This window comes from Thalassophryne amazonica, chromosome 2 (assembly GCF_902500255.1).
Source record: "Thalassophryne amazonica chromosome 2, fThaAma1.1, whole genome shotgun sequence".
NCBI classification, from domain to species: Eukaryota; Metazoa; Chordata; class Actinopteri; order Batrachoidiformes; family Batrachoididae; genus Thalassophryne; species Thalassophryne amazonica.
Genome location: NC_047104.1, coordinates 155,434,842 through 155,447,685, shown reverse-complemented (window position 1 = coordinate 155,447,685; position 12,844 = coordinate 155,434,842). Strand labels below are relative to the sequence as shown.

At 42.4% G+C, this 12,844-nt stretch overlaps 1 protein-coding gene across 1 annotated transcript in view; it reads right to left on the bottom strand.

Annotated features, from left to right (window-relative positions):
• The window catches only part of LOC117500999 (zinc finger protein 609-like), a 336,795-nt gene that overhangs the window by 131,497 nt on the left and 192,454 nt on the right, over positions 1-12,844 (bottom strand). Inside the window, exon 3 of the mRNA XM_034159801.1 lies at positions 1,715-1,940. Within this exon, the coding sequence (XP_034015692.1) occupies positions 1,715-1,940 (226 nt within the window). The remainder of the gene's footprint in view (positions 1-1,714; positions 1,941-12,844) is intronic.

The window sequence follows — 12,844 nt, the reverse complement described above, 5'->3', positions numbered from 1 at the left end:
GATCTTTAAAAATATATTTTCATGAAAAAAGACACAAATGTGCAGTTTACTGCATTTTATTTTTTCTTGTGTAAAAACACAGCTTAGATGTGGTTTGACCAAAACAAATTGTCATTAAACTTAATAAAACAGGGATGAAGTGGAGGTTTAAGAGTCACTATGTGTTCACAGGAAACACTTATTTCTATATTTATTTATGTTCATTGTTAGTTGGTTTAATCTTTTCTATTTTGTTTTATCAGATTCTTTTTGTCTGTTTCTCTAAAACTGTATTGTGGCATTATTAGTTATTATTACTATCGTTGTTTCTATTATTATTGATATATAAATAAAAATAAATGAATTAAATATTACAATTTGTAATACATTTGACTCTTTTCCGACAAACGCTGAGCCATGAATTACTATACAGAAAACAAATGTGCTGACAGCTGCAACAGCTTAATGCTAACTTCAACATTGAAAACGCCATAGACATGCTAACGCGTTAGCATTGATCCCGTTTTTAAGTTATAAAATAGATCTATTAACTGTTTCAGAAGACCATAACAGGTCAGATTAACATAAAAAGGTAAATATTACTCACAGACATATGCTCTTTGGGGTTTTAGTGGGGAAAAATTAAGATTAAGCGAAATAAAACACTGAATCAACAAAGCACCAGATCGAAGGTGCTTTGTTGATTCAGTGTTCACTGCGAATCATTGCTTCGATTGGTTCAAGGGTCAAAGCAAAGCCGCGCTACAGAAACGGTTGATTTATATGGAAGAAACGAAACATTTGCGGTAAAACAAAGTTATTTAACAACTAATTGATGACTAAATTAGTTGACAACTATTTTAATAATCGATTAGTTGTTTCAGCACTGCTAAACACCTCCTCTTTCTGTGAGATCCCGTTTGGGATGTGTGTGTGTGTGGCAGCGTGTGGGCCTGGACTAAACCATTGTACAACTGTGCAGGGGTGGGAGGGCCCTCAGAGATTTTTCAATATTACTGTTAGAGCAGAATTATGTTTTGCAACATTTGTACATTCATTCTAATTATATTCTTTTACAACATGAATTGTATGGACATTAAAAACATGCAACACAAAAATATATTTAATGCCAGTTTTTTGTGCCCCCCCCCACCCCCCCATGCTCTGGACCCTGGGTACATAGTACCCTTTACTCCCCCAGTCCGATGCCCCTGGATAAGACAAATGAATTCCCAACTGGCAAGAGTGGAAAACCAAGAAGCTTGTTGTTGTGGTTGGGAGCCACTATCTCTCTGCAACAACCTGCTGTGTGTGTGTGTGTGTGTGTGTGTGCGTGTGTGGCTGTTTTGCAGAATGATAACAAATCAAGGCCACCTTAGAGCATCCTACAGGCAGGCGGTTAGGCAGGGTGTGTGTGTGTGTGTGTGTGTGTGTGTGTGTATGGGGGGGTGTATTAGACATACCACCAATTCCTAAGGCAGCTGGGACGTGTACAATTACTCTATAACAGGCAAATCCTGTAGGATAATGACAGCACGAGCACCATCGTTCTGAACACAACAGAGGAGGAACCAACACCTCTTTGGCCACACTGACTCTCCAAATTACAGGAAAAAAAAATAACGAGCCATACGTCTGTAACTGATTTGGTTTAGACAAAAATCTGGGACCGGGCGTGCTGAAGCAGCTCACTAAGCAGGATCAACATGGCAGCGTGTCGCGCCGCTCCACTTACCATCCTCCGTTTCCTGCCAGACAATGCCTTCCAGATTGACACTGGTACCAGGCTCGCAGGGCCCCAAGCACTCCGGCTCGGTGGCCAGGGCCACATCTGACGTGTTCACCGCCACCGAGCGCGTACGCACCATTATCTGCTCACACGGGGAGGCGATCTCGCTGTTGCCCACTGTGGGCAGGAGGTGGAGGGGGGGAGGAGCTGGTGTGGAGACAGGAGATTCCATCTGTGAGGAAGGAGAGGGGTGGGAGAGGAGAAGAGAGCCACATGAGACACTTCAGACACACTGTATAAACACAGAGAGCAGATGTTAAACACAGATCCTGCAACAAGGGGAAGTGGACAAAGTGCTGAGCGCATGGAAGACATCCTGGTATGCCACTGGCCCTGAAAAGCAAACAAACACCTTTATCAGCACGAGGGCGATGCAGACGGTGTCGTAATGTGCTACTGTGTTTTCCTCAACCTTAAGGCCTTTTAAGACATGTTAGCTGGAACACTGCAGGCATCCTCCTGCTGCTCAGCTAATTGTATTTTCACTTTCCAACATCCATCTCCTTTATCTCCACTTTAAAAGGCATTTGCTCTCCTCCAAACAAAGGCTAGCAATTACAGATAAGGCACGAACGCAAAAAAAGTCAGCAAGATTAATTCCTTAATTCAGAAAAAGGATCTACACCAAAGTGTGTATGTCTACTGACTAAGGCTGTGCAATAAAAACAAAAATCTACAAGGATACAACCAAGTATTCCAATATTTTTTTCCAATATACTGCACTGATTTTCATACCCTTCATTGACACAATGAGCATATTTAAAATATCTTAAATTTCACTCCTGTAGATGTTGCTGTACTGCTAGTAGGTTGTCTACCTATGGGTACCTATTAGGCATGAGGAGATTAATCGATATGAGTCAGTATCTAGATACAAACGTGCGCGATATGAGTGCATCGATTCATTAAGTGTACATCGACTGAATTGACGGATGAAATCGCAATGGATCGCTCACTGCCTGCTTGTGATTTTTTTTCCCGATGCACATTGAATGCACCATGGACATGCACATTTCTACCACAACAAAAATGATGACATCAAGCCTTTTTGCTTAACGATTCTCTTATCGGTCCTTCAGTTTAGGACACCTGAGCAGCTGTTGTTTTTGAGGGTGTTTATCTGGATATGATCATTTCTCTACGTTGATTGCAGACTGCAGCGGGTCTGCTTGAAGCAACGAAGCAGCGCTTTGACCCGCTCTTTGGTTCTCTGCTTCACTTCCAGCGGCAGGTCCGCAATTTCTTCATTAACCCTCTCAAAGCAATTTAAAGACGTCAACCGTGAGTCATCTTTGAGTGAATTAAAGTCATGAACTGGGACTCTTGTCTCATTGCGGGAAAGAAATGAGAATAGTCCCCTGGTCCACACCGGAGTTTTACGCAATGGTTCTCTGGCGTGAGCACCAGCCAGTGCGTAAACTGAAGTTGCCCACAAACATAATACAAATTAAAGCACAATATTATAACAAGAACCACAAAATAAAACTAAAATGCAATTAAAAAGTGATCAAACTAAGCCTCATTGGTGTCGAAATCCAAGGAAAAAAGATGAGTTTTTAAATGAAATTTTAAAAATAACCCCTCCCTAAGACTCAGAGGGGAAAATTTCATCATGCAAATACTGCAGCACAGACATCTTAGATGATCCGTCGGGAGAATTAACCATGTAACATGCCACATTATTACAGATATGTCATAAAATGCTCAAAGCATAGACACAGCCCTCCACAGCAGCTAGCAGCCACAGGCAGCGACTCTGAGTTTGCACCCCCAATTAGACAGACAGACAGACAGACAGACAGACAGATAGATAGATAGATAGATATCCTTATGGCTTAAAATGTCCTAAACGAAGAAGTTAAAAAAAATAGTCACCCCGGTTGAGTTGTCTTGGAGGGGGGACACCATCTATGAAGACCAAAACCATTTTTGTACCAGGCTTCTCTAAAGTTGGACATTTTAACATGGACTTGAATGGGAACCTGCTTCTTTCTAAAGCCAGCCTCCAGAAGCCAGTCATGGGACCAGACCATCTTGCAGCGATTTCCTGTTTTGTGGACAAATGAATAAAGTTGCTAAATGTGTTTAATAACAAAAGCATTTTTGCCTGAAGGCACATGCAGACCTATACTGCGAGACTTAAGCCACCTTGCTCAAGTTTGATCCCCCACTGCCACGCAATCTTGTGTGCCAATGAGTAAACTCATTGTAAGTGGTGCGTAAACTGTGCGAGGTCCTGCGCGCAATGACATGCATCGACATGCAGTGTTGTGAATAGTTCACGCAAGTGGGATGAAATTTATGGGTGCCAAAAATTTTGAACATTTAAAAATTTTCTTTGCGTATTGGTACACAGCCCCGCATAGTTTACAACAGTTTACAAAAAGTCTACTCACTGGCATGCAATTTTGCCTGCCAGTGTGGGGATCAAACTCATGCCAGTGTCAAAGTGGCTACAGTTTTCCGAGTTTCGCTGAAATAATCAAATGAATGGTTACCATCAATAAAAGTAAGTCCCTTCAGCTGCTCCCTTGTTTGCACTCGGGGTCACCACAGCAAATCCGAGGTGGATCTGCATGTTGAACTGGCACAAGTTTTATGCCGGACACCCTTTATGACGCAACTCCACATTACACAGAGAATGTGACAGTGGCAGGGTTTGAACTGGGAACCTTCCACACTGAAGCCAAGTGCACAAACCACTTGGCCACCACTACAAAAAAAAAAAAAAAAAAAGAAAGCTGTAGTTTGGATCCAGACTATGTTGTCCATAGAGGCCTAAACGGGTCATTAGTCAAAGCACAGAGTTCTTGCTTTGACCTGTGTGTGTGTGTGTGTGTGTGTGTGTCTTTACAGCACCGTGCATTCACACGGTGCTGCATAAAACAAACTGACAAACAAATGACCAATTACTTACGGTCCTGTCAAAGCACAGAGCTAAATTCTGAATGACGATCAGCAAGCAGGGAGGCGTGAAGCGATGTGACTGCTCCAGAGGAAGGACAGAATTAGTCAAACAATCACTCCCCCGGCTTTCTCAGCCTGAGACCCACGACAGAAAACCATCTCACAGACTGATCACTCATCAATTCCCTCAATTAAAGAGGTAGTTGTGGTGAGGGATCAGGCTGCTGAGCATCAGTAATTGATTCCACGTGCACTGACACACGGTAACAGTGATGAAGAGGCAGCGGGTCTCTGTGGGAAACAAATGAAAAGGACAGGAAGGGTCGGAGACAAACAGCAAATCAGGGGAAGCACAAAAGATAACTGCAGGGAGAAACATGCATAGGTGGGAAAGAGAGGCGGTGGATGTGATCTGAGATCCACACTGACACCAGGCTTAGTGCTCCTTCTTCAGTGCAGCCAACATTAAAGAGCTTCACATCATGATCCCTGAACTGCACCGTCAAAGCCAAAGCCACACATTTACTGACTGGGCATGAAGTACACACTGTGCAGGAACATCTTACAACGCCAGATCCAATTAGACCAAAAAGAACAGAAAATGCACCAACAACAGACATGCCAACATTTTTTTTTTGGAATCCCACAGGTCACAGGATTCCCATTGTATTCCCATGGGATGGGAGTCAACTTTACTACAACCCCAATTCCAATGAAGTTGGGACATTGCGTAAAATGTAAATAAAAACAGAATACAATGACTTTCAAATCCTCTTCAACCTATATTCAGTTGAATACACCACAAAGACAAGATATTTAATGTTCAAACTGATAAACTTTATTGTTTTTGTGCAAATATTTGCTCATTTTGAAATGGATGCCTGCAACACGTTTCAAAAAAAGCTGGGACAGTGGTATGTTTACCACTGTGTTACATCACCTTTCCTTCTAACAACACTCAAGTGTTTGGGAACTGAGGACACTAATTACTGAAGCTTTGTCGGTGGAATTCTTTCCCATTCTTGCTTGATGTACGACTTCAGTTGTTCAACAGTCCGGCGTCTCCGTTGTTGTATTTTGCGCTTCATATTGCGCCACACATTTTCAATGGGCGACAGGTCTGGACTGCAGGCAGGCCAGTCTAGTACCCGCACTCTTTTACTACGAAGCCACGCTGTTGTAACACGTGCAGAATGTGGCTTGGCATTGTCTTGCTGAAATAATCAGGGACATCCCTGAAAAAGACGTTGCTTGGATGGCAGCATGTGTTGCTCCAAAACCTGGATGTACCTTTCAGCATTGCTGGTGCCATCACAGATGTGTAAGTTGCCCATGCCATGGGCAACTTACACACCCCCATACCATCACAGATGCTGGCTTTTGAACTTCTTGCTGGTAACAATCTGGATGGGCTTTTTCCTCTTTTGTCCGGAGGACACGATGTCCATGATTTCCAAAAACAATTTGAAATGTGGACTCCTCAGACCACAGCACACTTTTCCACTTTGTGTCTGTCCATTTCAAATGAGCTCGGGCCCAGAGAACGCGGCAGCGTTTCTGGATGTTGTTGATGTATGACTTTCCCTTTGCATGGTAGAGTTTTAACTTGCACTTGTAGATGTAGTGACGAACTGTGTTAACTGACAATGGTTTTCTGAAGTGTTCCTGAGCCCACGCTTAAACTGTTTGACTATTTTTTCATGCAGTTGTTAGGGTTACGGTTAGGGTTGCCTGCTTTCTATTGACCCATTCACCTGTGGAATGTTCCAAACAAGTGTTCTTTGAACAATCATCAACTTTCCCAGTCTTTTGTTGCCCCTGTCCCAGCTTTTTTGAAATGTGTTGCAGGCATCTATTTCAAAATGAGTAAATATTTGCACAAAAACAAAAAAGTTTATCAGTTTGAACATTAAATATCTTGTCTTTGTGGTGTATTCAATTGAATATAGGTTGAAGAGGATTTGCAAATCATTGTATTGCTTTTATTTACATTTTACACAACGTCCCAACTTCAGTGGAATTGGGGTTGTAAAAAAGAATGGGGAGAAGATCAAATCAAATTTGGTGTAATGCCTAAAAACTAAAAGAAGGGGAAAAATGGGAGCGGTACAGGAGTGGGAGTCATTCAGGATGGGAGTGGGAGTCATTTTACCAGGAGTGGAATGGGACAGGAATTTTTCTGTAGGAGTGAGATGGGAAAGGAGTGAAAATCTACTCCCGTGTCACCCTCTAATGCCGATCAGCTCCTACACTTGTCTGAGTTTGGTGCCAAACACTCCCTGCACTGCCTTGGAACCACCTGTATTATGTACTTCTGGGATTTTTTTTTTTGGGGGGGGGGGGGGGGGGGGGAGTTGTCAGCACAAGTCAGTAAAGGTCAGCTGTACTTGTAACGGATTTAAAAATGTACCGGAGTAACGGTTGTGTCTGACTCGAGGCGGCCCAGTATTGGCTCACTGCAACGTGACCCCAAAAACCAAGAGCTGAGGACGAACTGGAGATTATGTTCACCCAGAACTGTATGGAGTTGCGTCATGTCTGCCTTGGGCCGTCTGGAGTTGAACCCAGACGGGGATCAAAGCGAGACCCAAAGCAGTTTTGTGGCAAATATGGTGATAAACAACAGTAACACTCACTCATAAAGCTGACAGGATGCTGCAAGGAAGTACTGAAATCTCAGTCACACACAGAGCCCTCAACCAAAGACTGGAACAATGGCGGTGATGCATCAGTCCATAGGTTTAATGCGGTCACAATGATTTTCAAAATGACAGCATTTCTTCATTGATTTTCCTGATGATTTTGATTAACTTCACCAAAATTACCTGGTTTTCAAGTTTTCCCCAGCACCATTATTCTGAGAGATCTCCTCTACTGTCTACATCTTGTGATGCCACCATAATGCGCTAAAAATAGCACCTTTACTCGGATAATATCAAGCATTCTACAAGTGTTTGAAAACCCCTTTTCACTAGGGAGGGGAATTGTTGCGATTTTATTGATCATGACATTACTGATTTTGATAATCAGTCTGATTGTTTGTTGACTGTTTTCAATTCCTGAATCTTCTGTGTGTGTGTGTGGGGGGGGAGCTCTCGACAGATTTTCAGTGCCAATGCAATCATTTTCCTTGCTGTAAGATGCAGTTTGGCACCATGTTACATCTGATGGAACAGAAAAATATGGCGGCATTGATAATGTCTGATAATGTGAGTGTTGACACCACTGGCTGGAGAAGGCCAAGAGGGACACCCACACTTCACCAGATGAATGGCTATTGAAGAGATTTCGGGACAGACCGGCTGTCAGCTGGAATGGTTGCCATCGAGGACCCAAGGCAGTTCAATGTGTCATGGATATGGTGAACCAACGCATGCTCCCAGATTTGATTTGAGGCATATGGTTCTCAACTCAACCTGGCCCTCGATTTCCTTACCTATGATTCCAGGGAAACCTATATTCCTAGTATTGCCAGAGACACAGTGCCATTATACTCTAATTCTGTAGAGAACCCCAAAAGGACGGCTAAGACATTTAGAGCTTCTGATGCTATTTTTTTCAAATTTCCCTACTATTCTGAACAAACTGTACATGAGCGCGTAACAATTCTGAGAATTAATCCGTTTATAGCAAATAAGAGCTCAATCACTAGAGGAGCAAAATGACCAGTGCAGATGAATTAAAGATGAAACAGCACTGCATTGTGAACTGCATCAGATCAGAAACCATCATCTCTAAAGCACCAGATTATGGGGTTTTACCAAAATGCATGTGAATAGCCCATTTCCTGTGGCGCGGTGAGGAAGTGCAAATTAACGTGGCAGGGAGTGACAGAGTTGGGCCTAATGGCATCTTAATCACTGTGTGTGTGTGTGTGTGTTTCTGATGCATGATGCGGCCGAGCTGCAGCTGGCTGAGTGAATGAGAGAGGACAGGTAATCACCCAGACTGTCACAGTGCACTATTCCACAGCCTTACGGGAACACAGATGGCCTCACACTCCACCACACAACACACACACTCACCCCCCCTCCTTCACAGCCACAGCAAGAGGTGCAAACAGGAGCCTCCACTCGTTTGTGGAGACGCTAAGCAAACAGACACTTGGTCTCTAAAGCCACTTTTCCACTACAAAGCTCCAGCACTACTCGGCTCTACTCGGTTTGGTTCCAAGCGCGAGCTTTTCTACTGCAAATAGTACCTCTTCAACGTGGGCGGGATCAGCAGAGCAAACTGCGGTGATGTTGTTTTATACGCGACACAAATATAAACAATGGCGAACTCCGTGTGTTTACTGCTGTGAGTTTTTAAGAGAAAGTTGCTGGCGGCAATTAGATTAATTACAATACCTATCAGGCCTTCAGTCACACTTTGCTCCATTTTGTTTTGACGTCAGTGACTTGGTCTGTAAATAAAGATGTGTTTCTGAGCAATAAATGTGTTAATGTCAATACTTCCTTTTTTTTTTTTTTTTTTTTTTTTACCAAAGTAACTTGCTTTGATAACTTATTGTTAAATCTCAAATGTGGGAGTTTGTGCGTTTACTGACGTTCAAGCACAAAATGATTCGGTTTTAATGACCATTAATTAACGTCATCACTGAACTCGAACAGGCTTAAAACATTAAAAATGTTTGTTTTTCATCCAGATTTTAATGTTCAATGGACAAATTTAAAATATGAAATCTAATAAGATAATTATTAAAGGAGTCATATTGTGCAGAATCAGCCTCCAAACTCCCACAATTCTGTTTTTAGAGACATTCTTTATATCCTTTTATTGTCATTGTACACATAAATACAATGAAATTTGCCTGCATTTAACCCATCCAAATTACACTTAGTTCTCCCAATTTAAGACCAATTTACAGTTTAATACCTCCTTGATATGTAACAAAAATAACCCTGATTATTTTTTACCCGATTAGTAAATGTCCCAAACACACACAGATCTGAGTTTTTTAAATATACCTGCAATTAAATGATTCATTTCGATTAACTAATCACAAACCCTGTAATCACATTATTTTTTAAAAACCTGACAGCACTAATTAAAATATGTATGCTGTATGTGTGTGTTTCAGATGGCTTTCTCAGAGTCACCGCTGCAGAGGTTCATGCCACAGAATGGGACACCTTTGTCATCAACATGTTATACACCAGTTATGTTTCACTGTGAATTTTTAATACATTTTTGTACTTTTTGCTAAAATGTCACCACTTTTGTGTAACATTTTGATTTGTAAACGTTACCAAGGTTTACTGATTTAAAGGCTAACAGTTTGAAAAGCTGTTTAAGCATAATCCAGTAGTAAAATAAGCTTTACATTTAATGGGGTCATAAATGTAACAGACAGTAAAACTGGTTGTTCAAAATTCCTTGATGTAATGGTGCCTTCACTGAAGTGACTAAACCTTTTTGTTTATGTTAAATACCATTTGGTAAAATCTCAGTTTAGACATGATTATTCCAGCATCTGTGTAAAGATTCAGCCAGGTGTAGTGTGCAGTGTCTTCTGGAGCAGCAAAAACCCAAATTAAAAATTCTTAGAAATGAACCAAAATGTTTTTTTTTTACTGTTGACTCAGAATGAAATGACAAATTATGATACAGTCACATGAGTCAAACTGTTTACTGCAACAAAAAAGAGCAAATACACACACATAAAAAAAGCAACACAAACTACACAAAAGTTTCATGTGTCTGTAGTCTGGGTTTGGGGCGCAGGTCACATGCCCCGGTCACGCATCGCGTGCACAAGGTCGCCCAGCACGCCAAGATATGCCTGATTAAATGCAGCATCCACCACCGTTGCTTCAAGGATCAGCCGGATGTGTCGATCACACTGAACCCAGTTCAGCTTCAGCCTCAACGTCACTCAAGATGGTGAGATTCTCCTGCTGGAACAGGCTCCTTTATCTCTTGCCTGGACAATAATGAAGGTAGAAATGGGAAAGAAAGTAAAATATAAAGTAAAATATAAAGTAAGTAAAAATAAATAAAAATAAAACCTTTAGTCTCTGTATGATCATTCCCCAGAGTTTCAGTTATCTTGGTCACTTTGCATAAAAATTATGTTCTTTCAAAATTATCCTCCAACAAATCAGATCATTTGGAGCATCATTTTGAAAGAACAAGACTTTTATGCAAATCGATCAAGATAACTGAAACTTTGGGAAGGTCCACCTTTGTGGGATTCATGACAATATTTATGGGTTCTGGATTTTTGTTTTTTGTTTTTTTTGGTGGGGGGGGGGGGGGTGGTGTCACCCTGTATATATCGTATTTGGGAAAGTTAAGGTGATGTGAGACACGTTATTCTTACCTGTGATGACACGTTGCTGTGTGGTGCTGGACGTTGATACAGATGTTGAAGCTGGTGTTCGAACCCTTCTCGCTTATGGAACTGGATTCTTCAACAAAAACACAAAATGGCGACATGTCAAAAAAAACCACATCACCGTAATAGCACTAAATGAGTCAAATGTACACGTTTGTTGTCTTGCTGACTTGAGGTGTTTTTCTGTCTTAAGTTAATACTTTAAAGCGGAGCACGGAGTCAGCTAGCTCACTGTGTCCGCGTACATGAGACAACGTAGTTACTTTAACACAACTTTAGACTCACAAGCTTGGTTTGTTAAAGTGTGCTTCCCACAACCAATGGGATAAGGAACGTTAAACGGTGCTTTCAAGCAGACTACAGTCACAAAAACACTTACCATCCGTCGCTTCCAACAAAGCCGTGGCCCAGTCGCGGTCATCCTGCCTCCGGGTGCTCGTCAGTCGGTGTCCGTAAACAGTGTTCCTGCAGTCGAACCGTTTCCAGCCCTTGCGGTCCGACCTACCCCGGTCATTGTGGTCCTTTAATCACTTTTAAGCTTTTTCAGCTGTTCTCTGAGTTGCTGTAATGTCCGGTGAGCTGAGTGCGGCCTCATTTCGGATCGCTTCATCCACCTCTCCGTATTCTCTCCTCCGCCACCAAACATAAACGTCCGCAGCTCATCCACAGACCACGGTGTGGTTTTGTGTGAGTAAGAACAAAAAAAAAAAACTCGCCGTGAAACGAAAGAAAACAATGGTCGCTGTAACGCCGCTGTGACTATTTAAAAATGGCGGGTTTTGATTTTCCTCTCGGACGGCGCACTCATGACTCGTCCAGTGACGACGTTCTCTGACCAATCAGTGGCCGGCAGCCTGTTGACGTCACATTTTAGTATCGGTTCGGTTTGCTTGGAACCGCTCCCGAGCAGGTACTAAAAAAAAAAAAAGGACCCGGTACCAGATATTACCCTAATGGAAAAGCAAAAAAAAAAACGAGTAGAGTCGGGCCGAGTAGTGCTACTTTTGTGAAGTGGAAAAGCGCCATATGTGAGAGGAAGCTGCAAGTATGACCTGAAAAAAACTTTTCTTTAAAGCACGTGACAACCAGAATACGAGGTCTGTCCATAAAGTATCGTACCTTTTTATTTTTTTCAAAAACTATATGGATTTCATTCATATGTTTTTACGTCGGACATGCTTGAACCCTCGTGCGCATGCGTGGGTTTTTCCACGCCTGTCGGTGACGTCATTCACCTGTGAGCACACCTTGTGGAAGGAGTCGTCCCGCCCCCTCGTCGGATTTTCATTGTCTGGAAATGGCGGAATGAAAAGGACTTTTTTTCCATCAGAATTTTTTCAGAAGCTGTTAGAGACTGACACCTGGAAACCATTCGAAAAATTTATCTGGCTTTCTGTGAAAATTTTACGGGCTTCACAGAGAATAAGGACTTTAACTACAGGTTTAAGGACCCCTTTAAGGATGGTCGGTGCGCCGCGCTGCGAGCTGCGACACAAACCACTGGATCATTTCTAAGCTGATGGCTCTGTGGATACGAGACCGTCGTGTGCTCTTTCTCTGGTTATCACAAGAGCTGGACATCAGCCATTTTCCGGCAGATTTCAGATTGCGGAGGCTTCGCGCGTCACGACTGATTCGCTGATGAAGCGAGACAAAGGAACACCTCCGTTTCGGAGTGTTAGAGGACAAGTTGGGACATGTCCAGCTCTCCACAAGTTCTTTTATACTCACTCGACTGGTAAGCACTGAAAGCCGAGATAGACATGTCCCAACTTGTCCTCTAACACTCCGAAACGGAGGTGTTCCTTTGTCTCGCTTCATCAGCGAAT